We start from the raw sequence: 21,878 nt of genomic DNA, 5'->3' as shown, positions 1-21,878 counted from the left end.
ATATGGAGGAAGGGGCGCAATCTGCTCATGCGCAAAATAATATAGTGAACGGAAGAAGGGCGTGGCTAGCCATAGAGGAGGCTATGGGTATACTATGGGCTAGCCAAAGCTGGGCTAGCTCATGTTGACTCCCTTGTTACCCTTGTTGACTGTGAAGAATGGCTGTTGCTTTCTTTCTTTTTTTTTTTTTTTGTTGGCGGTGCATGGTTTAGGAGGATACTAAACGTCCGAAGGTTCTTATTTCAAAGTTCTTCTATGCCGAATCTGCGAAATGATTTGAGGCAAGAAAGCACGGCTGACGCGTAAGGCGTAAGTACTATGCGCTTTGAAGTAGGCCAACTGCTTTGTCGGCTTCCACAGAAGACGTTTTAGCGCTGTTTTTGGACTTTTTGTCTGCGTTGTCTTTAACTCTTTTAAATTTTGGCGGGAAGACTCCTGGACCGGGCGACTCGCGTGCGCGCGTTCACGCGTGTACTTTGGCCCTTTGGCTGCTTTGGCGGCCTTTCGTCCGTACTTTTCTCCTTTGGCTGTAGTCCAGCCAGTCCAGCCACTCCGCCCTTGCATCTGGCCACCATGGGTAGACCTCTCCGGGACAACGAAGGTAGTCATGGCATGCTGCAGGTTTGTCTCCAGGGCGTCTGCAAGTATGTTATTATGCGTATTTCTCTTTTCTTCCTTAGTGCTTCGCGAGGCAAGCCGTCTTTTGTTCACACCGGGTATTGCAGATGTGTTGGCTGCCTGGAGTTCAAGCGCTAGTTTTTCAAGGCATAGGACATTACGGGTACCCAACTCGTGGTGCGTAAAGCTGTGCACGCCGATTTCCGTAATTACGTAGCTGCTAGCTGCTTGCGCGTCAGTAATTTTGCCTTCAAGCATATTAACAGTGCAGAAAAGCACGTGCTTAGGAACACAAAATATGGGCGAAGACAAGCCGAAGTAAGACGACCGGACGTTCAGGGCAAATGTTGCTCTTTGGAGTGTCTGATGTTTCAAGTTACTTGCTGCTTTTATCGGCTTTTCACTCTCGGGTAGTTTTACTCGTTGCGTCATTATTGTAGGAGTGGTTGAGGTGGCCCAATGTGGTCATTAGATGTTCCCATCGATCGCACTCGTCAAGTAATGATACATTTGACCTCTTAGTGAAGTGGGTGCTACTGGGTTGTAAAACGAAAGAGAGCGCCAGGTTTATCGCTTCAAGATAAATTGTGACCTTTCACATGTATTCACCTTCAGTTGCATGAACTCTAGTGTTTAATGCACATATCTTGCGGTTTTAACCGGGTGTTAGCGTTTCTTTCCGTGCATCAAAACCTACTTGCTATGAGTGATTTCAAAAAGATAATCGCACTGTTTGAACTTGCGCTGCTCGACGTATTTACGAATGTTTTCTGTATTAGTTTTGGTAAACTTGGCATATTATGAGCTCAAGTATATATGGGGGGGAGGTAAATAATGGGTCATAGTGTCATAAAGGCAGGGCCTTCCTTTATATAATACATGACATTTCTTCTGTGGTGTTCACATTGCGGCCTTGTATAAAAATTTAAGCTCAGTTTGAAGCAGATTGTAGATTGCCATGCCTTTCTTCATATCATTAGCTCGTTAGGCCGCTTTGCGACATGTTTTCTATTAAATCCTGTTGTTATACTGAACAATTAAACAATAAAAAGTAGGTTCAAAATTTGTCCATGAGTCCTTTTACCACTTAAGATCAGTATTTGCACTGTGAAATTTCTGCAGTATTGATTGTACTGTGTGTTATTTTTATGCAGCTTTCCCCTTAGGTGTTCGAACTTGTTACACGAATACACGGAATGCCTTGAAAATTAATAAAGATACCAAGGTCATATGTCAGGGCTTCACTGGAAAACAGGTAAGTTTGGTCGGACTGGCATTCATTTTTAGTGTTAGTGTAGTAATTCATGACGTAACAGCAGGAACATGCTTGTGTATATATATATATAATATACAAAAGTGCCTGGAAGTGTTCCTGTAGCTTTGGCATCTGTTCTCTTCTGGGCATGCTCATGCATTTACACACACATCTTTGTTTGTAAAAAGCATGCATGTCTAGTTCCTCAGCTTCAGTCAGGCAGTTTTGATAACTTGGGAGAGGCAGCAAGTGCCCTGAGTATGTGTATTGTGAGTACACTACCAATAGCATCACTTATGCTGAAATTGCTATCACCAGTCAGGTAACATGCACAGATTGCCTAGTGTGACTGGCTTTTCCTTTATGAATTAAGTTAACATTGGATTATTGCAGCTGCTGCATAGTTATGCACCCAAGGTTCACTCCTCTGTAGTTTTATTGTTCGTTCTCGCAATGTTTTGTTCGGAAAGACTATTTAGCATGCGAGGTCAACTTATGTTGCAGTTTTGTGCTGTATTTATTACTAGAAAAACACTCTGGATACAGCCACATTTTGTCTGGTGATGAGCTTTCAAAAGTGTGCAAAAGGCTCTTCTCTACTGTGGCTGTGCTGTCACAGTTTAAATAAATAGCATGTGTCAGTAGTGTTTCTGTAGAGAGTTGTGGGTTGAATGCTGCAAAACACAACTTAGACCACAAAACTAAAAACCAAACAGCACAATAAACGATAAAGACAGCAGAAAGGCAAATGCACGCGCTGACTTCGACGTGCCTTTCTTCTGCCATCCTTGTTTCGTTAGCACTGCTTTGATTTTTCGTAAAAAACCAATGAGCCCAAATTGCTACTTTTATCAATTAAGCATCAAAACTATTTTTGAGACTTGCCTCTACCCATAAGCCGGAGAAGTGATTTGCATTCAAGTTTAAATTGTTCACCAGTATGTCCATTGAGGCATGCATTTTCTTTCTTCTTTTTTACAAATATGGCAAATAAGTGGACTCCAGGTTGTGCCCAAGCTGTTTCTAGCAGTGCATACTGTAGTTCGCATTGTAGTGTTCATATGCTGCCCCGAGAGTGAGATCATTGCAGGCTTGCTCTGCATTGCAGCACACTGCTTTAGATTGGTTGTCCAGTCCATGAATCAAAGATATTAGGAAGGCATGCTAAATAATAACATAATTTGATGTTTGTGTTTATTGTTGACTTGTCTCTGTATGAGATATTTGCATTCAAAAGTGCTTGAGGCGAGGTAGGCAACAGTAGACATCTAATAATTTTCACGAAGCACATGATTTCAAATCAAAGCAAGGTGAGAGTGCAGGAGTGTGTCTTGTGCTCCTTCAGTAGCCTCATTGTGTAGTTACATGAGCTTTGTCTGCACCTGAAATGATCCACCTAGCTTAACTGCAGTCGCTTGTTAATTATGCTGTTGGTAATATAGCAGGATAGTGAGTTCGGCATTATTTACTTGGTGATGAGTGCTCGTGCGTCGTCAATATTTGGAGCAACTTGTGGTTACTGGCGAGAGGACAGCACTTCTGAGCACAAGAATGCGAATTCGATCTTAGCTGTGGTAGTCATGTTTCAATGCAGGCTAAACGCAAGGCGCTTGTGTTATGTGCAATGTCAATGCACAGTCAAAGATCCTTGGCTGTCAGAATTACTGGAGCCCTTCACTACAGTCTCTCATAGCCATTTTTTCTTGGGGAAGCTAAACCCCCCAAGTACCATACCATATTGTATGTTGAGAAGAAGAAAAAATGCATAGTGAGATGCAGGTCCCAGCGCATGCGCTTCTAAAGCTTCTCCAGTGTGACTCTTGTCCTCACTATTGCAGGGTACATTCCATAGCAAGCAGGCGCTAGAATATGGCACTCGGCTTGTCGCTGGTGTGTCCCCTGGCAAAGGCGGCCAAACTCATTTGGGTCTCCCAGTCTTCAACAGTGTCAAAGAGGTAAATGTTGAGGCTCTTCTGTTCCAGTTTCAGAGGAACGCAGAACTTGTATTTGTGATACTGCTTGTGTAGCTTATTTCATGTGTGAGGGACATTCTGCAAAAGTGTGCACTGAATAGCAAGGACTCTTTAAATTAAAGAGAAGAAATCTTTCAATAGGGATGCTTTGGTAATTACGATGCATGTTTATTGTGTTCATAACAGTTATGTTTCCTTTTTGTTTTGTTTTTTAATATAACTCGAAAGAAAAAGCTTTTAAAAAGTTAGAGTGCATTTTACTTATCCCTCTAGCACACCTCTTTTATATTTTGCTTCATTTATGCACAGGGCATGCTTTGTAACAAATTCTGTTTTCTGTTGAGCACATATTTGGCAGTTGCAGCTGGAGAGAACTGTTGTGTAATTTGCATTATAAGTATGTTAACACTCAAGTTTAGCTTGACCACTCACGTTTTTTGACTTAACCGGCTTCACAGTCATTCTGTCAAAGTGCCAACATCAATCTTAGTCCTGTCTACTTAACTGATTATTTGCTGTAGCATGGGCATCATAAATAAATTTCATGCATGAACCTTCAACACTGCAGTTGATGTTGAAATAAATTTGTACCATGAAACAAAGGTTTACTGGTAAATCTGGTGGTGCAAATTGATGTCGCTGTTTCATGCATTATGACTAGAAGTTGTAAGTTTTGATTTTGATGTTTTAATTTGACTTTTCAGTGTTTTCTAAACTTAGCTTTCTTTTATGGCAAATATACACCTAGAAATTTTGATCAAATTCTGGGAAAGATTTCTGGGCTTAATTTTTTCATACAGCGTATAAGTACACCATAACATTCAATATATCTTCAGAGTCTCCCTCGGCGGGCTTGTTTTTTGCTGGTTATTATTAGGAATGCACCATACTATTTTTCTGTGGCAGTCTTAACTTCTTATTGTGAGAACAAGGCAAACTAGAAGCAACTTTTGCTATGCATTGAAAGCTTAGGCCATTTCTATGACTATATTCATAAAAGTATATTACAGTATTCAATATTCCACAGCTGCCTCAAAATTATTTTCAAAAATGCAGCCCATTGGTTTTCTCTAGCACATCTAACTATTTGATGCAAGTTCAGGAAAAACATTAAAAGCAAATTTGTGATTATGATCATCATTTTTATGGCAACAAGAGCAGCTTCAGCCAGAGCAATTGCTTTGCTGTTGAAACTGAAATCAGAACTGGTGAGAAGAGAAATTTGATTATATAGATATATATCAGTTATTTAGCATTCCTAGACAAATAGCATGTGGTAATCCATGTATAATAATCTCTTATGCATCATTGCAAAAAATCAAATATGCAACTTGAAATTTTCTGTGCTCCTTTAAAGGACTATAGACACCAAATTTTTGGACATTACTGTACATGGATCACCACGTGATATCTAGCTACGATCACTGAATAATTTATAAACGAGTTCCTTTCCTCACGTGTTTCAGTTTCAACAGCCGAGTGATGGCTGTGACGTCAAAGTCTAAGCCACATGAGGGACGGGAAAAAAAACAGCGGTGTAATCACTCCTCTGTCATTTGAATTCGCTACAGCGCTAAAGCCAGCCTGCCTAATGAAGAGGAATCGCAACAAGTGAAAAGTCGGCGATTATATTGCAGTCTTTTTATGCCACACGTGACCTAGACTGTCATACTACTTTTGGTCATTATTTAAGTGCTTTAGCTAGCAGATACTAGCGGTTCTAATTCATACTGTCATACTACTTTTGGTCGTTATTTAAGTGCTTTAGTTGCCAGACAAAAACCGGCATGTGGACAAAACTATGATATGTAAATAAACATAATTTTCTCTGTGCCATCATGCTTAGCTGTTTGGTGTTTTGCTACTTGGCTAGCATTTGCGGTGAAAGAGTCGCATACAGTAACTAGCCATTTATGTGATCTCGGTTGGGGATTGGTTGTGGTCTGCATGATGCAGGCTAGGGCACAGACTGGTGCAGATGCAAGTGTCATCTATGTGCCTGCTCCTGGGGCTGCCAAGGCCATCTTGGAAGCCATGGAAGCCGAGATCCCCTTGGTGGTCTGCATCACAGAGGGCATTCCACAACAAGACATGGTGCGCGTTAAGAATCAGCTCGTTAAGCAGAACAAGACGCGCCTTGTTGGCCCAAACTGTCCTGGCATCATAAAGGTGAGTGCGGCTACAAATTTTTTGCAAGCGCTGACATTATGTGACTAAAGACTTGTATGGAGGAGCTGCTACCAGAACCTAGTACACTGGGCGTTTAGTTTGGGGTGTGCTGTCATAAAATCGTTTCAGCTCAGTGTTGTGCTGTTAAATTGTGGGGTGTCATAAGGTTTTTGTGGTAGTGTTGTTTGCATTTGTCATTTGGTCTGAGATGTTACAGAATGCAAAACTTGTGAATGATATTTTTCTTGCAACTGTCTGCTTAACTTTTTTGTTACTATGGGAAAAATGTTATAGGTCTCAGACGTTTTTGTTGCAAAATATACGGCAGGTAAAAATGTGTAAAATGCACTGAAATGGTGGTAACAGATTGCACTTTCTAAAAGCATTTATATCAGTACAAATATTCAGTGTGGCGCCTCATAGCCTGAGTCACATCAGGGCGTTAAACCCCACAAACCAAACCAACCACAAATACTCTGTGTGAATACCAGGGCAGACATCGCCAAAAAAAGGTTAGACAGAAATAAAAGCTTTGGATTTGCAAGACAATAACTTGAAGAAAAGTTAACTTAATATCTGGAGCTTTCAAATTATTTGAAATCTTCTAAAACTTTGCCACTAAAGGTTTTGAAAGTCACTGCTCAAATGCTTTCTGAGCTGGAAATTTTTTCTTTTGTTGTCCAATTAAAAGGTTGATTTTATATAAAATATACACTCAGGGCAACAAATTTGACAAGAACCATTTTTTGACCTAACTAAAGCTTTGTAGCAGTATTTTCAGTCAATCAGTTTTGGCAAATAGGTTTTGTTAATGCTGGGAAAAATCGCTGCCCTAACGCTTGTGATAATCTCTTTATATGATTATGAAAGAGTCACTGCTGCTGGATGCATCAATAAAGATGCTCTCCAAAATGAGCACAATCGCATGCAACAGGTTTTCTGCAAGTGAGCGTAGTTTTGGTGGTTGTCGCTAGGTGCATTCCACACCACAACTTCAACGTCAAAGGCATATCAGAAATTGCCAACAGAAAAAATACTGACTGTGCGGAAAATAAGACTATAAATCCTGAACTACAAACTAGATGACACAGCAAAACCATAACAGTTCTGGTGGTGCTAAATATGAACTTTGAATCCATCGACCTCCGGCGATCACTGCCTAGTGGCATAGTAAGGGAGGAATTAACTGCTTGCATAATGCTCCTCTTATTCTGTTGAAGTCGCCTGGTTTTGAATTGTTGGCCCAGGGTTGTAAGCAAGACATGCCCTGTGTGTGGTGTGGTTAATGTTTGGCATGTTTCAGCCTGAGGAGTGCAAAATCGGCATCATGCCTGGACACATTCACCAAAAGGGCAAGATCGGCATCGTTTCACGGTCGGGCACCCTGACCTATGAGGCTGTGCACCAGACGACACAAGTGGGCCTGGGCCAGTCGCTGTGCGTGGGAATCGGCGGAGACCCTTTTAACGGGACCAATTTTATTGACTGCATCGACATCTTCTTGAATGACCCGGACACAAAGGGTCAGTGACAGTGTAGCAATACCTTCAGACAGAGTTTTCTGTGATGTTTTATTGATAAAATACTCACTTGAAAAAATATGCTATAATATATCGGACCTCAGGGTATATCACTGAGGTATATACCATGCCTTTGTATAAGTTGACCCGCAGTGCGCATCACTCGCTGACCAGGAGAAAAGTTCTGTCCATATAAAAGTTGGCACATACATCTGCCCTTGCCATGAAATAGCATCGCAGCATGCACAGCTCAAAGCAAGAAACGTAATGATGCAGTCATAAGGTCAGTTGAAAGCGATGGAGGTAAGGATTTGGTGTCCAGTCCTGCCTTCCATATTTCCATATATTCCATATATTCCAGAAAAATGCGGGCTTCGAAAGTTATTCGAAATTTGCTCTTGCGCTGTCTACCACTTGTCATGTGACTGCTATAATGAGTGAGCAGAGCAAATATGTAGAATTTGAATTGTCATAAAAGCACTGAGTTACACGTGAATTAATCTTCTTATATATATATATACACACATACACGAGGGTCATCCCAAAATTAAGGTCTCCCATTCTGTTAGAAATCCAAACAAATATTTATTTTAGGCAATTTACAAATCACTTAAAAGGCAGACCATTCTTCTACTTTTCCACATAATCGCCCTTGTATTCTGTGCATTTTTGCAGACGCTGGGGCAGTTTTTGTATGGTTATGTCATACCAGCTCGCCGCCATGCCGCTGAGGAAGCGTTTAACAGCACTTTCACTTCGTCATCAACGCTGGAGCGCCTTACAGCGAGATGTTCTTTTCCACTCACGTGATTCTTGATTGGTCTCAGGTGTAAAGTGGAATGCTCAGGTTTCGTCGCCTGTACCAATGGAATCCATAAAGGTCTCCTTTTCATCTCCATAACGCCGATGAAATTCGCGGGAGGAGTCAACGCGTTGTCGTCGATACTCGTTTGTCAGCATTCGCTGTACCCATCTTGCGCACACCTTCAAACATTTCAACTTTGCTGTCAAAATCATATGAGTAGTGCTTCTAGAAACGCCAGGAACCAAAATGCATAGTCGAGTGTGATTCTCCGATCTTGCGGCACCATTTCTTCGACCTTTGCTACCGTCTCATAAGTAATTGACGGTCTTCCGCCTCTTCGTCATGAATTTCAGTGCGACCAGCTGCGAACTTCCTACACCACTTGCGGATGTTTTTAACATCTATGCACGACTCTCCGTACACTTCTGTCAACTGGGGATGAATTTCGATTGGTTGAACGAGTTTTGCGTTCCAAAATCAAGCATCTGCGCGAACTTCGCACATGGCGGTAGCGACAAACAGGAACTCATTGCATATGGCTGCCATAACAAGACTGACAGTCCCTTTCGTGTTGAATCATGGCTTGTTTGGAAGACGGGGAACAATGAACACAGCAGTATAGCGTGCAGCCACGCAAATAATTTCCCTGTGGCCTCAGCCCATTGGAGACCTTACTTTTGGGATTACCCTCGTATATATAATATATATCCAGAGTTATTGCCCACCCCCACGTCACCTGAAGTTCATCGAAATAGTTGTGTGGGCAGTGTCTCGGGCATCAAAAAAAAACAATTTTTAATGAAAGCTTGGAATTGTGATTATTTTTTTCTGCATCTGTCGTGGCATGACAAAAGACGCACTCAGCTTTAACCACAGGGTGTGACCTTGCTCTTAGGACTCATAAAACAATCTTTTCCTGTCTGCAAACAAAATCCACTGCTTGCAGCCGCATGTTGAAATGGCATGCGCTTGCACTCGTGCAAACAATAAAATATTTCTGTTACCATGATCGTTCTTCTTCTGCATGACTGTCATTTGCCATTAGGGTCACAAAACTTCAGGAGGATGAGTGAACAAAACAGTTCTTCTTCTTCTCTCCCCCCCCCCCCCCCCCCCCTTTTTTTTTTTTTTGTCACTGCATTTGGGAGGGTATTTATTGTAAATGGGAGGCTCACGGTTTATGTTTTCTAAGAGTGGGGGTATTGACATAATTGATGTTTTGTTTACAGTGCAGGGTTTGCAATGACTCTATATTGCTATACGCATGCACTCATGCACGCATACACACGTAGAATGGACAGAGCTTTACTGACCTTGCAGATAGATCAGCTCTGCATATAGGTCAACCCCCTTACTTTCAGAGAGTTGTTTTTGTGAAAAACAGATTACACGCAGCAATATTGGTAACAAGGAAGTTGTTCAAATCAGACTTGTTAACATTTAAATTTTTCATGCTTTATTTTCAGTTCTTCCTGTCAGTGCCGTTGGATGCACCAGCATAAATGTTTGGCATTTTCCTGCCTCCTTTTCTCAGATCTGACTGTAAAGCTTTGTTCATGTTAAACAGTTCTGGGGCTACAACAGTTGGTATTGCATGTTGCCTTTCGTGAAAAACAATTGTCATCACTAAAACTTTAATGTGAGCTCATGGTCAACAGGAGTACATGGCTTGCAAATTTTTGCTATGCACTTAGTTCCATTTGGAGGACCGTGGGGCTTGATAACGCCTTATACTATCAAACACCTTGCCATTACTTTGCTTTTTGTGGTGCGTGATTGTTTGCATAGCTGCTATGCCATTGAAATAACGTTCACCATTGAAGAGTCATTTGTTTCTTTTGTCCTTCAACTTGTAGGTATTATACTTATTGGAGAAATTGGTGGGAATGCAGAGGAAAGTGCCGCTGAATTCCTTGAAAAGCACAACTTGGTGAGTAGAGATTTCTGCCAGATGCTGGGAACTTGTTTCTGGCTGTTTTTTTGCTGTTTTCATTTGGAAGTTTTAAGCATCCTATCGAGAACTACTTTGAATGGTCTGCTTTTCGCATGCAGTGAAATAGCTAGGGTGAATTTCATACGAGATGCTGACGCTTTTCTTACCAGTAGTTGGATTCTTGCATCCCACCCCGTAACAGTTTGGTTAAAGGTGCTCGCTAGTTCATTCTTCCTCTTCCTGGCCTGGAGCTTCGGCGCAGCACCTCTTCTTCCGCTGTCGACAGTGGATACCTGGGACGCATAGCTTGGCTCTTCCCCAGCCTGCCGGACCTGATGCGACCTCGCCGTTCCACCGTCCTGTACCCCGCACCTCCACCAAATTGTTACAGGGCGTCCCTGAGTAGCAGGAGTCTCACTTCAAAGTTAAGAACACCTTCGGAACACCAGTGCACACCAACACATCAGCTTTGCCATTCGACACAGCGCCCAAAAACATTCTTGTCGTCTTCTGGCATCTTGGCACATCGCAACAACATTATAGCTCATAAACTTCCTTCATGTTTGCATATGAATGAGATGTCACTGCAGTCGCTAGCGGACTTGCAGTAGGGAAGTGGCTCTGGATTGGCATTGTGTTGGGGGCTTCGGAGTGTTTTAAAAAGAATGAAGGGTGCATGCGGAGCATATGTGATATTGTTGGTTTGGTGCTCGCTAGTAAGATAGCCATGGTGCATAGCAATTTATGGTAGCTGTTCTTATAATTCAATGTCAGTCTCAGTAACCGCACTCTCTGGTAGCCTAATGCAGCAGGATTCTGTATGCAGGTTTTTGCTGATGAACCTCAAGGAACCTGTACGATTCCTCAAGCATATCTTGTACTGCTTCACTTAGCTGTGTCTGTTGGATCTTGTGAATCGGGCTCAGCCATTCAAGCAGTAGTTTAAACTGGGTGCAATGGGATTGCCACTTGGCAATTTGTTATGGATGCAAATGCCTCTTTCGTGTGGCAACCCGTTACTTAAAGCTTTACTGCAGAAATCTATTGCTTACAGTGGCCTTTGTCTGCAAGAAACCTACGGAAGCTTGCTGCTTTCTCTTGTGCCTTTTGACATATCTCGCAAAAACACAATTTGTCAGTGGTGCCTCTGCGTACAGACACTATTTTGTGGCAAGAGTTGTGAAGTTCTGACAAGAGCTGTGGTAGGCATAGGCAGGCCACAGGGAAGTCACTGCTCATAGCAGCATCACTGCACATTTATTTATTTATTTATTTATTTATTTATTTATTTATTTATTTATTTATTTATTTATTTATTTATTTATTTGTTTGTTTGTTTGTTTGTTTGTTTGTTTGTTTGTTTGTTTGTTTGTAACCTCAGGGCTTACAGGAAGCATTATAGAGGGTAGGGGCTTCTATATATGATTATATATATATAAAGTGCAGACAAGATGAAAATCATAACTGCATAGGAACAAATAGACAAATGAGTACAGTGGCAACGGAACAAAATAGATAAAATTACAGTAGCAAAAAACACCTTTTATATAAGGATAAAGTTGCTTTGTAATGTATTTGTTAGTGCTTTGCGAAAATAATCTGCGTTTGTGATTAGCAACTAATGATGCAGGCAGGTTGTTCCACTCGTGACAGCCTTGGTAGGAATAAATACGAGTAGGTGACTGTGCCTGGAACGTGCATGAACTTTGAAGCTTTGATGTCATGGGTTGCAGGAGTAGTTCACATGGCACTTCGACCAAAGACTGTCAGAAAACTTAAATGCATTAATCAGGACGAAACCTCTGCAGTATCTTGGCAGTATCAGGGGTTCCTGAATTGGTTCTGCAGTGTTCTTTGGGGGTTATGCTTACATTGAGGTCTTGACTGTCAGGAATTCATTATCATATCTGATACATGCAGACTTGATAACGCAGGCATGTATCAGATCTGTCTTGTGGTGTAGCCTTGATGCACTACTTCCTGCTGCCTGTGTGTTCACATTGGTTCACATAGCATTCTCATGTGGCACTTGCCAGCTGGCTCCTTTTTAGGTGTGGGCAGCTGTGAAGTTGTAACTGTGCTTTTTACAGGTAGCATTGTTATGTGGTGTTGTTTTTTCATGCACCGAACCCTTGTTTGCAGGGCACGAATGCCAAGCCTGTGGTGTCCTTCATTGCGGGTCTAACAGCACCGCCAGGCCGGCGAATGGGTCATGCTGGTGCCATCATAGCTGGTGGCAAAGGAGGTGCGAAGGAGAAGATAGAGGCCCTGAAGGCAGCTGGTGTCACTGTCACAAAGTCACCTGCCCAGATGGGGGCCGCTATGCTGCAGGTGTGCATGCTCTTTTGCCTTGTTCAGTACATCACCTACTGGTAGGTGCACACATTGAGGCAAACTATTGGTCTGTAAGCCACAGTGAGCTCCCCAATAAGAGTGAGTGTGATCTGGAGTGAATGTTTCATTGAAGAAAAGAAAAATTGTCTTCTATCTTTCCAGTTTGCTAAAGTTTGTACCTCAGGACAATCTGGATCTGACCTAGTTGGTTCATGTCAAAGGTGAAGCTAAAGCCTAACGGAAAAACACACACAAGGAAGAGAACAGGACATGAGGCCGAAGAATTATAGCTTTCCAAAGAGTATCTTTTGGGCTTGCATGGAATTGCCCAGGCCGAGATCCTTCCCAGGAGCTAAGTCCCACACAAAGGGCAGACTCCTATGCCGGGGACCGCTCTTGTAACCATTTACGTTGGGTCCTCGTCGAAGCTACGGCAGGGCCAATAACTCTCCCAGCGCACGTGGCAGGCTAGTCCACTACTTCCTCGTGTCCTGTTCTCTTCCTGGTGTGTGTGCATTTTTCGGTTAAGCTGTAGTTTCATGTTTTCATCTCTGTCCATTGGCTTGCAACCACTAGTGTGTTTCTGTACCTCAAGTGACTGCTGAAAGCATGTAGTCTCAGTGTTGCTGGTGATGCAGCCATTCTTTTGGGAAACTTTACTAAGGTTTTGCTTTTCATGTAGTATAAGGTATCACTACCGTATTTACTCGCATAATGCTCGCACTCGCATAATGCTCGCACCCCCCACATTGCCTATCGAAAATTGGAATTTTTTTTTTCCTCGCATAATCATCGCACCCCCAACATCACTGCCGCGAGAGTCGACATGTTGCACCGCGGCAGTCGACTACGCGTAGCGAGCGCCATCTTTCTAGTGCTACTGAAACTAGCTGGCCCCGTTAGGTGCGTGCGCTACCAGGAGGCGCTACCCGACCCAACCGACGATCATCATCACCAGCTCCGACCACTCCGAGCGCCTCGAGAAGGAAACGTCAAGGTGTTTCGTCAGTTTTGTTCCGCTGGTACCGCCGCACGTTCTCTCGAGTTCCGCGCATAGTTCTGCCATTTTGCGAAGACTTTCGTAGGCCTCGCTCAGTGCGTGCTACTTTTGTCACCGTGCTCTCTGTGCCACTTCGCCATGGGGCGATACGCAAGCTACACCGCTGCCTTTAAGCTAAAAGCTGTCGAGTACGCTTTGGAGCACGGCAACCGCACTGCCAGCAGACACTTCGGAGTCAACGAGTTTTGTGTCCGCTACTGGAAACGGCAGCACGACAAGCTCAAGGCAACCAGCAAGACTCGGCGTGCCTTCCGTGGTCCGAAGACGGGAAAGTTTCCTGGGGTTGAAACTGCACTCCTGGACTACATTAAGGCTCTACGGGCGGATGGTTGCGCCGTGTCAATAGAGCTGATGCGGAACCAGGCGCGCGTAATTGCAAGGAAAGAAGGCATCTCGGCGCAAGATTTCCAGGCAAGTAACGGGTGGGCCACGCGGTTCATGCGGCGCAATGGACTTTCGCTCAGGAGGCGGACGACGCTTTGCCAGCGGCTACCTGCAGCCTATGAAGACAAGATTGTGGACTTCCATCGCTTCGTGATACGAATTCGGCAGGAAAGAAACTTCTTGCTCTCCCAGATCGGAAACGCGGACCAAACGCCCCTCAATTTTGATATGCCGAGCAGCACTACAGTGGAGCAGACAGGTGCGCGGTCTGTGCACATAAGGACGACTGGTGCCGAAAAACAACGATGCACGGTCATGCTAGGCGTGACTGCGGACGGGCGGAAGCTGCCACCATATGTGATTTTTAAGCGGAAAACCCTGCCAAAAGGAAAGCTGCCCTCCGGAATACACGTGCGGGTGCAAGAGAAAGGTTGGATGACGGCAGAATTGATGATCGACTGGTTGAAGACGGTGTGGGCACGGCGACCGGGAGCACTTCTTTGTCCGTCGCTTCTCGTTCTTGATAGCTTCCGCGGTCACCTCATGGACTCTGTTCGCGCGAAGTTGACGGAATTACGTACGGACATCGCAGTAATACCAGGTGGCCTCACATCGATGCTGCAGCCTCTGGACGTGTCTTTGAACAAGCCGTTCAAAGATAACGTTCGGAGGCTGTATGCAGAATGGATGGCCGAAGGCCAACACGCTCTTACGCCGGGTGGCAAGATAAAGAGGCCATCTGTGGAGCTGCTGTGCAACTGGGTAGCAGATGCATGGAGCATGATTGGCGCTGACGTGGTCGTGAAGAGTTTCAAGAAAACTGGCATTTCCAACGCCCTGGACGCGACAGAAGACCACTTGGTGTGGGACGAAGATGAAGAGGGTGAAGCTGAGGAAGCCGACGAAGCAGCGACCAGCGATAGCGATGGCAATGTCGACGTGGACTCTGAGTGATGGTGATGTTGCGGGCGGCCAGCCTTCGCAAATAAAGTGTTTCTGCAGCTAGTGTTTGTCGTCTCTGTGGTTTTATTACAAACGTAAGTCCTGCTTGCAATTGAAGTTTTGGTTAAATTTACAATAGCTGGCTTGAGAACCCCGGTTCACAGCCTATTTACATTTGCTTTCAACACTCCAAAGCATTGTTCAAAAATTTTCCCCGCGTAATTATCGCACCCCCTAACTTCGCACCGATTTTCTGCGAAAAAAAGTGCGAGGATTATGCGAGTAAATCCGGTATTTGAGCAAATGTGGCACTGGCACCGTAATGCAAGGTAACTATACTTACCGTATCTACTCATGTATAACCTGCACCAACATTTGAAAAAATGCATTTAAAAAGTAGGGATGCAGGCTATCTGCGAATTTCTTATGTATCTGAGGGGGGGGGGGGGGGGGGGGTCGGCTTGCTTTACGGCAATGCGCGGGCTTCCCGTATAGTCCACTATCCCCATCGTCATTGACACTTGTCAAGCCAATAAGGAGCCAACAAAAGGCATAGCCAAATCCACATCCATAGCATAGTCTATTTTTTTCTCCACGCCATTAGTCACGCTTTGATTAGCCAGCCTTTTTCGGGCCTTTCGTCAGGTGCTGTTTCAACACCCAGACAACCCAATTTGCACTGTGTGTTTTGGCACCGTGAATGCGACTCGGCGGCAGTCTTTCACAGCAAAAGAGAAGCTAAAGATTATAGCCACTGCCAAAGAAATCGGCAACAGAGCTGCAGCAAAATAACATGACGTCGACGAGTGGTGAATTCGCGACTGGAGGAAAAAAAAAGTGTCTTGAAACAGCGAACTGGGACAGGCGAGCGTTTCGTGGTCTGAAGACTGGCTTGTGCCCCCATCTCAAGACGCAGACTGCCAAAGAAATCGGCAACAGAGCTGCAGCAAAATAACATGACGTCGACGAGTGGTGAATTCGCGACTGGAGGAAAAAAAAGTGCCTTGAAACGATGAACTGGGACAGGCGAGCATTTCGTGGTCTGAAGACTGGCTTGTGCCCCCACCTCAAGACGCAGCTTGCCAATTTCATTGAGGAGCAGGGGAGTCGTGGCCATGCTGTTTCGACAGAGATGGCTGAAATGGAAGCCATGAAGCTGGCTTGGGAAATGAACATTCCACGCAAGTTTTGTGCAAGCCGTGGATGAATTGCGCTTTATGACACAACATGGATTTTCAATGCGATGGCAGACAACAATGTGTCAGCAGTTTCCTGATGCGTATGAGCAAAAATTGTTGAGCTTTCAACGATATGTCATCGGACTTCGGAAGGAGCACAGCTATTTGATGGACAGTAATATATGTGCGCAAAAAGACGATACAAAAAGGAGAAGTGGACAACGACGGCGTAGATTGTGACGGCACCGTCGTTGTCCACTTCTCCTCTTTGTCTCGTCTTTTTGCGCACGTATATTACTGTCCATCATGGTTCACCAACTCGCCCAATCAGCCGTTCTTCTACAGCTATTTGCTGTCTCAGATGGGAAATGCCGATCAGACCCCAGTGTACTTTGAGATGCCGGTGGTCATTACTATGGAAAAAGAGGGTTCCAAATCAGTCAGCGTGCTGACCAGCGGAAATGCCAAGCTGTGCTGCACAGCGATGTTATGTGCTTTAGCTGACGGAACAAAACTGCACCTGTATGTAATATTCAAACGCTAGATACCTAGCACACCACTGCCCCCAGGAATTGTTGTGTGTGCGGAAGAAAATTTCTGGATGAACAGTGGCCTAGTCGGTGACTGGATCCGAGGTGCCTTGTTGGCATGCCGGTTGCTGCTCGTGCTGGAATTCTTGCGAGGCCACTGCACTGATGTGGTGAAGGCTTGCCTCGCTGAGACCAGCACTGACCTCGTTGTGAAACCTGGCGGCATGACGTCTATGCTACAGCTACCCGGTGTGTGCCTGAACAAGCCATTCAAGGCACACACATGAAGCTGCTATATGCCCAGTGGATGGCCGACGGCCTTTACGCCCTCACGCCAACGGGACGCGTGCGAAGCCCGATATTCCGCTGCTCTGCCAGTGGATCGTGGACGCATGGAAAGTGGTACTGGCCGAATTGGTGCGTAAGAGCCTCAAAAAAATGTGCCATCAGTAACAGCTTAGATGGTTCCGAGGACGACTACGTTTTTGAGAGTAGCAATGAAGCCTTGGATGGTGGCAGTGAGAGTGGCGACGGTTGAGAATCTGATAACTAGTGACGTGGAAGTCGTTTGAATAAATGTTCTGAAAATGAAATGATCGCCGAATGTGCAGTTGTATCTTTGTAGTGCTCTTTTTTTTTTTTTTTTTTTTTTTTTTCTTCTTTTCTGATAAACGTGCAGGTTATACGCGGGGACAATTTTTTTTTTTTCATGGAGTTCAAAGTTAGCGGTGCGAGTTTTATGCAGGGGCGGGTTATATGAGAGTAAATACGGTATTTCACGAGCTGTTCACAGCACTATGAAAGGTAAGGATGACCTGGGTGAATCGAGATGAAACAGCACAGTTGTGTTGCCTACCATACCGTTACAGCATGGTCTACATACATATAGGAGCACAACCATGTAGTGTGCCATCCTGATTCACCCAGGTCGCCCTTACCTTTTCGTAGTGCTGCAGATGGCTTGCAAAATGTAGCATAAAAGCTTGTCATGCTACCACTCTTAAAAATGTGTTTTATCTCGCTGTCTGTGGTGGCACTCAGCTATGAAGGAAGGCATTTTTCGTGAGTCCTCGTCAATGGTTTGTGCTAGTGATGGTGAAGCTGGGGTTGCAGTTCTCGGAACACTGCATATTGCCTTGAGTGCACAACCTCTTAGCCAGAGATTGAATGTGCAACATTTTTTTTTTTTCTTTTAGTGCTGATAATTCTGTTTCAGTGGATTCCCTTTGCATTCCAGGCACTAGTGCAAGAACATTTATTGAAAGCATGCAAATTAACGTTATTCATTTTACAACATCAAAATATCGAATTTCTTTTTCCAATCAAGATGATTTCGTCTACTATAAGGTTAGATGTCTCTAAGCGACTCGGGCTATGACAGACGCTGTAGTGGAGAGCTCCGGTAATTTCAGCCACCTGGAATTCCTTAACATGCACTTACTTCGCACATTACATGGGCGCCTTGCTTTTCGCCTCCATCAAAAAGCGTTCAAAATCTAATCCGACATCCTTGGGTTCAGCATTAAAGCACCTAGAAGATTGGGTGCTACTAGTTACAGTCGGTGACCGTTTTTCGGACTCTCTAGGGTCTGCGATGACGTGCAAAAATTCGGGCAGTCCGAAACATCAAATTTTGTAGAAAAACATCTTTTTACATAAACTTATGATTTCCATTATGGTGGAGAAAGGGGCCATTAGACCAGTCTGATGCTTGACGGTCTCACCATGCAGTATTTACACAGACAGCGGGCAGCAACCGGCATTCAGTGGCTATACTGCCGTTAGCTCTGGCTTAGATTAAGTCTAGACGCGAAAACGAACCTGCCATTGCGAGTTCGCTGAACCACCATGTTATAAAAATGCTTCTCCCCATAGTCTGCTTCTGCCATGCAGTGAAGCATCCTCGAAATGCGGCGGGGCCATATGCGCAGCTACTGCGTCCCACTGTGTACGGGGCCACATGTTTCTAGCTTAAAATTTGCTTTATGTAATCTCCTATATATAATTACCTTTTATTCTAGGACGATGATGTTTCAGAGCAATCCCCTTACCCTCTATTGTTCTCACGTTCTCCTGCGTATGTCAGATTCTTTTTAAGCTGTGTTATTTGCTTCGGTTATGAGGTGCTGGTCATTATGTCCTTGGTTGTCCTTATATATGTCCTCTCTGCTTGGCCCTCGGGCTGCTGTATATTCTAAATAAATAAAATAACATTTTTGACCCCTTTAAAGCTTAACATTCCAGAATACATGTTATTGGCAGTGGTGCCATGGCGAATGCAAATGAAGTCTGAAAAATGAAACTGTCAGTTGCGATGGGTCCGAAATTTTAGGAGGTCATATACATTAGTTCTATGGAGCATGTCGCAGTGTCTTGAAAAAGCACAAATAATCAAGCATGTCCGAAAATCACGTGTCTGAGTTTTCAGTCGTCAACTGTATCATGTTGTTATGTTTGTGGTTTATTGTACTAGACCTACGTGCAGTGTATGTGGGTACTTGTAATCGGCCTTATGATGCAGCCTCGTCTGCATTTGAGCCTGCTGTGGTAATAATAATTCCCGAGTTTTAAATATGTTATGGTGTTATGGGGTTTGAAAGCAGTATTAAGAAGCTGTGCTTACCTTAACTCTGGTATTTATTAGGGAAATGTGATCATTTATTGTGGAAAGACTATGGTTGTCATCAACAAAGTTTAACCCACAGTAGGACAAATGCCTTTCCCTATTATCTCTGATTATGCTAGTTTTGCGAAAGGCTATCAGCTCTAAATGAGGAGGAATGTGCGGAAAAAATGCTTATATATTGTTGTGGTAAAAAAGAAATGCAAACAGCGCTGTTCTATGTGCTCTACTGTTCGAATTTCTTGTCGTTATGCTTGTGCCTGAGTGATAACAAAAGCATTTTAGTTGTCTCTGATTGTGTCATGGATGGCTAGCATCGTTTTGCTGCCACCATGATTCAAGCGTGACAACAAGAAATATTTGAACAGCAGCACTTGTATGCGCCACACTATTCACAATTGTTCTGTACAGATTATGCCATAGTATGCTAAAGGCATCTTTCTATGCTTCAGCTGATTTGTACGCAGTAATGTTTAGTGCTTACCACAGCTCATTTTGGTAAGTTTGTTTACTAATACCATTGTATGATTTTGCTCTTTTGCAGGAGATGCAGAAGCGTGGTCTGGCGTAGTAAGCAATGAAAAGTACATAGATGTAGCTAGCACTGGTGTTAACATTTTACTGTACAGGTGGGCTGTGCCATTGTTTCTGCTGTGCGAAATAATAAAGGCTTGTTCCATGGATACTTAAGGGTGCACAGCTGTCTTTCACATTTAACTTTAACTCTTTGTTACTCAGATCATAATGCAGTGATGCCACCCTTGCAGCAAACTGGTTAGTTAGTCTGCGCCATCCCGATAAAAATTTAAAAATTATGCCAAACTGCTCCAATATTGCTGCTTTCTAATTGGCAGCACCATGAGCCAGCCTTCTAGGCAGACATAACCTTTGGTGGTTTTAATACCGAAGTTTGCCACAATTGGACTTGTAAACAAGATGTCCCAATGCGGATTCGTCCAACCGCAGTGGCTCAGTGGTTGTGGCACTCGACTGCTGATCCTGAGGACTTGTACAGTGTGCTCTTAAGCCATAACCGTAAGCCACCTTAACCCTGGTAATGTTGTGGCACATGTTTTTGAGCTGCTGCCAGTTTGTTTCTCACTGGCTAAACACTAGCATCACACATTTTGAGGTGGAGGCCGATTAATGTTTTAAGGCCTGTGCATCTTAGGTTACACCTTCATGATACTGACTGGCCAGCCAATTAGGCCTAGTGTGACTATCAAGGGCTCCGTTTAATTATGGCGCAACCATCACTTGATGGTACAGTTCACACTCGCAAACTTGCTGACTGCTGATGGGCGACAACTTGTGGAAAAAAGCTGGCACCCCTTGCCGACTGCGTGATATCTGCCCGTCCATTTCAGGTTAAGAGCCATACAGTTGCATAGGCTGGGCAGAAGCTCTTAGGTACGCAAAATTTTGTATGAATTAGGAGAAATTTTTGACCGGTGTATGCAGCACAAGTAATATCTATAGGTACTGACAAATGCACTCCAGTGCAGACTGATATCATGTCACTTTCCTTGGCTCGGTTGAGGTGCGAAGTCTTTTTTTACTCGCTGTGAAAACTGATAAGCGAAACACGACGATCCACAGAGAAGAGAATGCACAACGACAGTAGCGCCTGTGCTTGTGCTTTCTCTTCTCTGTGTATCATCTAGTGTTTGCACTTATCAGTTACATTAGAAATATGCACCAACTTGTCCCAACCGAAATTTTAATGAGGCATACGGAACCCAAGCTAAAGTTTGCAACGCAACAATAGGGCTTCCCTACGGGGAGACGTGACCTTACCTCGGAGCATTGTCGCAGCGTGTGTCCTCAGGGAAGAGGGATGTGCAGCCACATGTAAATGCAGGAATACAGTGGCTAGTTCATTTAGCCACTTTAACGGCGCTTTTCTTGTCAAACATGGGGTTTTCATGTCTGTATTCACCGATTGCTGGGTTTACAAACAGTCTAGTGGTGAACTTGCTTTATCAGTGCCCTAGAAGGTGAGAAAATTTTATAATTTACACTCCGTGACCTGTGTGTACAGCCACGGCCGGTCTCGAGGGAGGGCACGTTTCTCTTCTCTTACGGCCTCTCCAAAGGGGTCTGTTTCCACCTCCCGCCGCGCATCGGTGGGGTCGCCACTGCCCACTGCTGCTCCTTTGCTACCGCCGTTCACGCGCAAAGGAAACTCGCATTCGCTCTGCGCTCAGCCCGCGTCAGTTGCAACCGGCAGGTCCTGACATTTTACCCCTTATGGTTTATACAAAGATGCCATAATCGGCGTGTAAGATTTATCGTGTATGAGGAATAAAATACAGTCCACAATCCGCTCATGCGCGTGCGCGCCTTCGTCAGTGCGGTCGAGCACGGTCGAATGAAGCTGGTACACTTGCCTAACATTTTCTGCTGCTAAATTTTGTGCGGAAATAAATTTACCAGGCTATGCAATGTGCCTTTTGAAAGCTGTAAACAGGTGTAGCGCAACCTGACATGAGTGCATGGCAAACTGTTGGGTGGAGATTCTGTCAACCGCTGCCGCTTTCGTTTAGAGCAAAAG

General features: G+C 44.2%; 1 protein-coding gene across 2 annotated transcripts; it reads left to right on the top strand.

Annotated features, from left to right (window-relative positions):
- Positions 1-490: 490 nt before the first annotated feature.
- Scsalpha1 (Succinyl-coenzyme A synthetase alpha subunit 1) lies at positions 491-20,009 on the top strand. Of its 2 annotated transcripts, none has more exons than XM_084591275.1 (8): positions 491-644; positions 1,773-1,873; positions 3,712-3,828; positions 5,803-6,015; positions 7,319-7,538; positions 10,197-10,270; positions 12,416-12,604; positions 19,869-20,009. In XM_084591275.1, the coding sequence occupies exons 1-8, from the start codon at positions 608-610 to the stop codon at positions 19,893-19,895; spliced, it is 978 nt and encodes a 325-aa protein (XP_084447401.1). In that variant the 5' UTR covers positions 491-607; the 3' UTR covers positions 19,896-20,009. The 2 variants fall into 2 exon arrangements, with proteins under 2 accessions (XP_084447401.1, XP_084447400.1); XM_084591274.1 differs by lacking the exon at positions 491-644 and adding an exon at positions 653-795.
- The last annotated feature ends 1,869 nt before the right edge of the window (positions 20,010-21,878 follow it).

Source organism: Amblyomma maculatum, chromosome 1 (assembly GCF_055883805.1).
Source record: "Amblyomma maculatum isolate TAMU_Amacu chromosome 1, ASM5588380v1, whole genome shotgun sequence".
NCBI classification, from domain to species: Eukaryota; Metazoa; Arthropoda; class Arachnida; order Ixodida; family Ixodidae; genus Amblyomma; species Amblyomma maculatum.
Note: the sequence above shows the minus strand (reverse complement) of the source record. Positions and strands in the feature narration are given on the sequence as shown.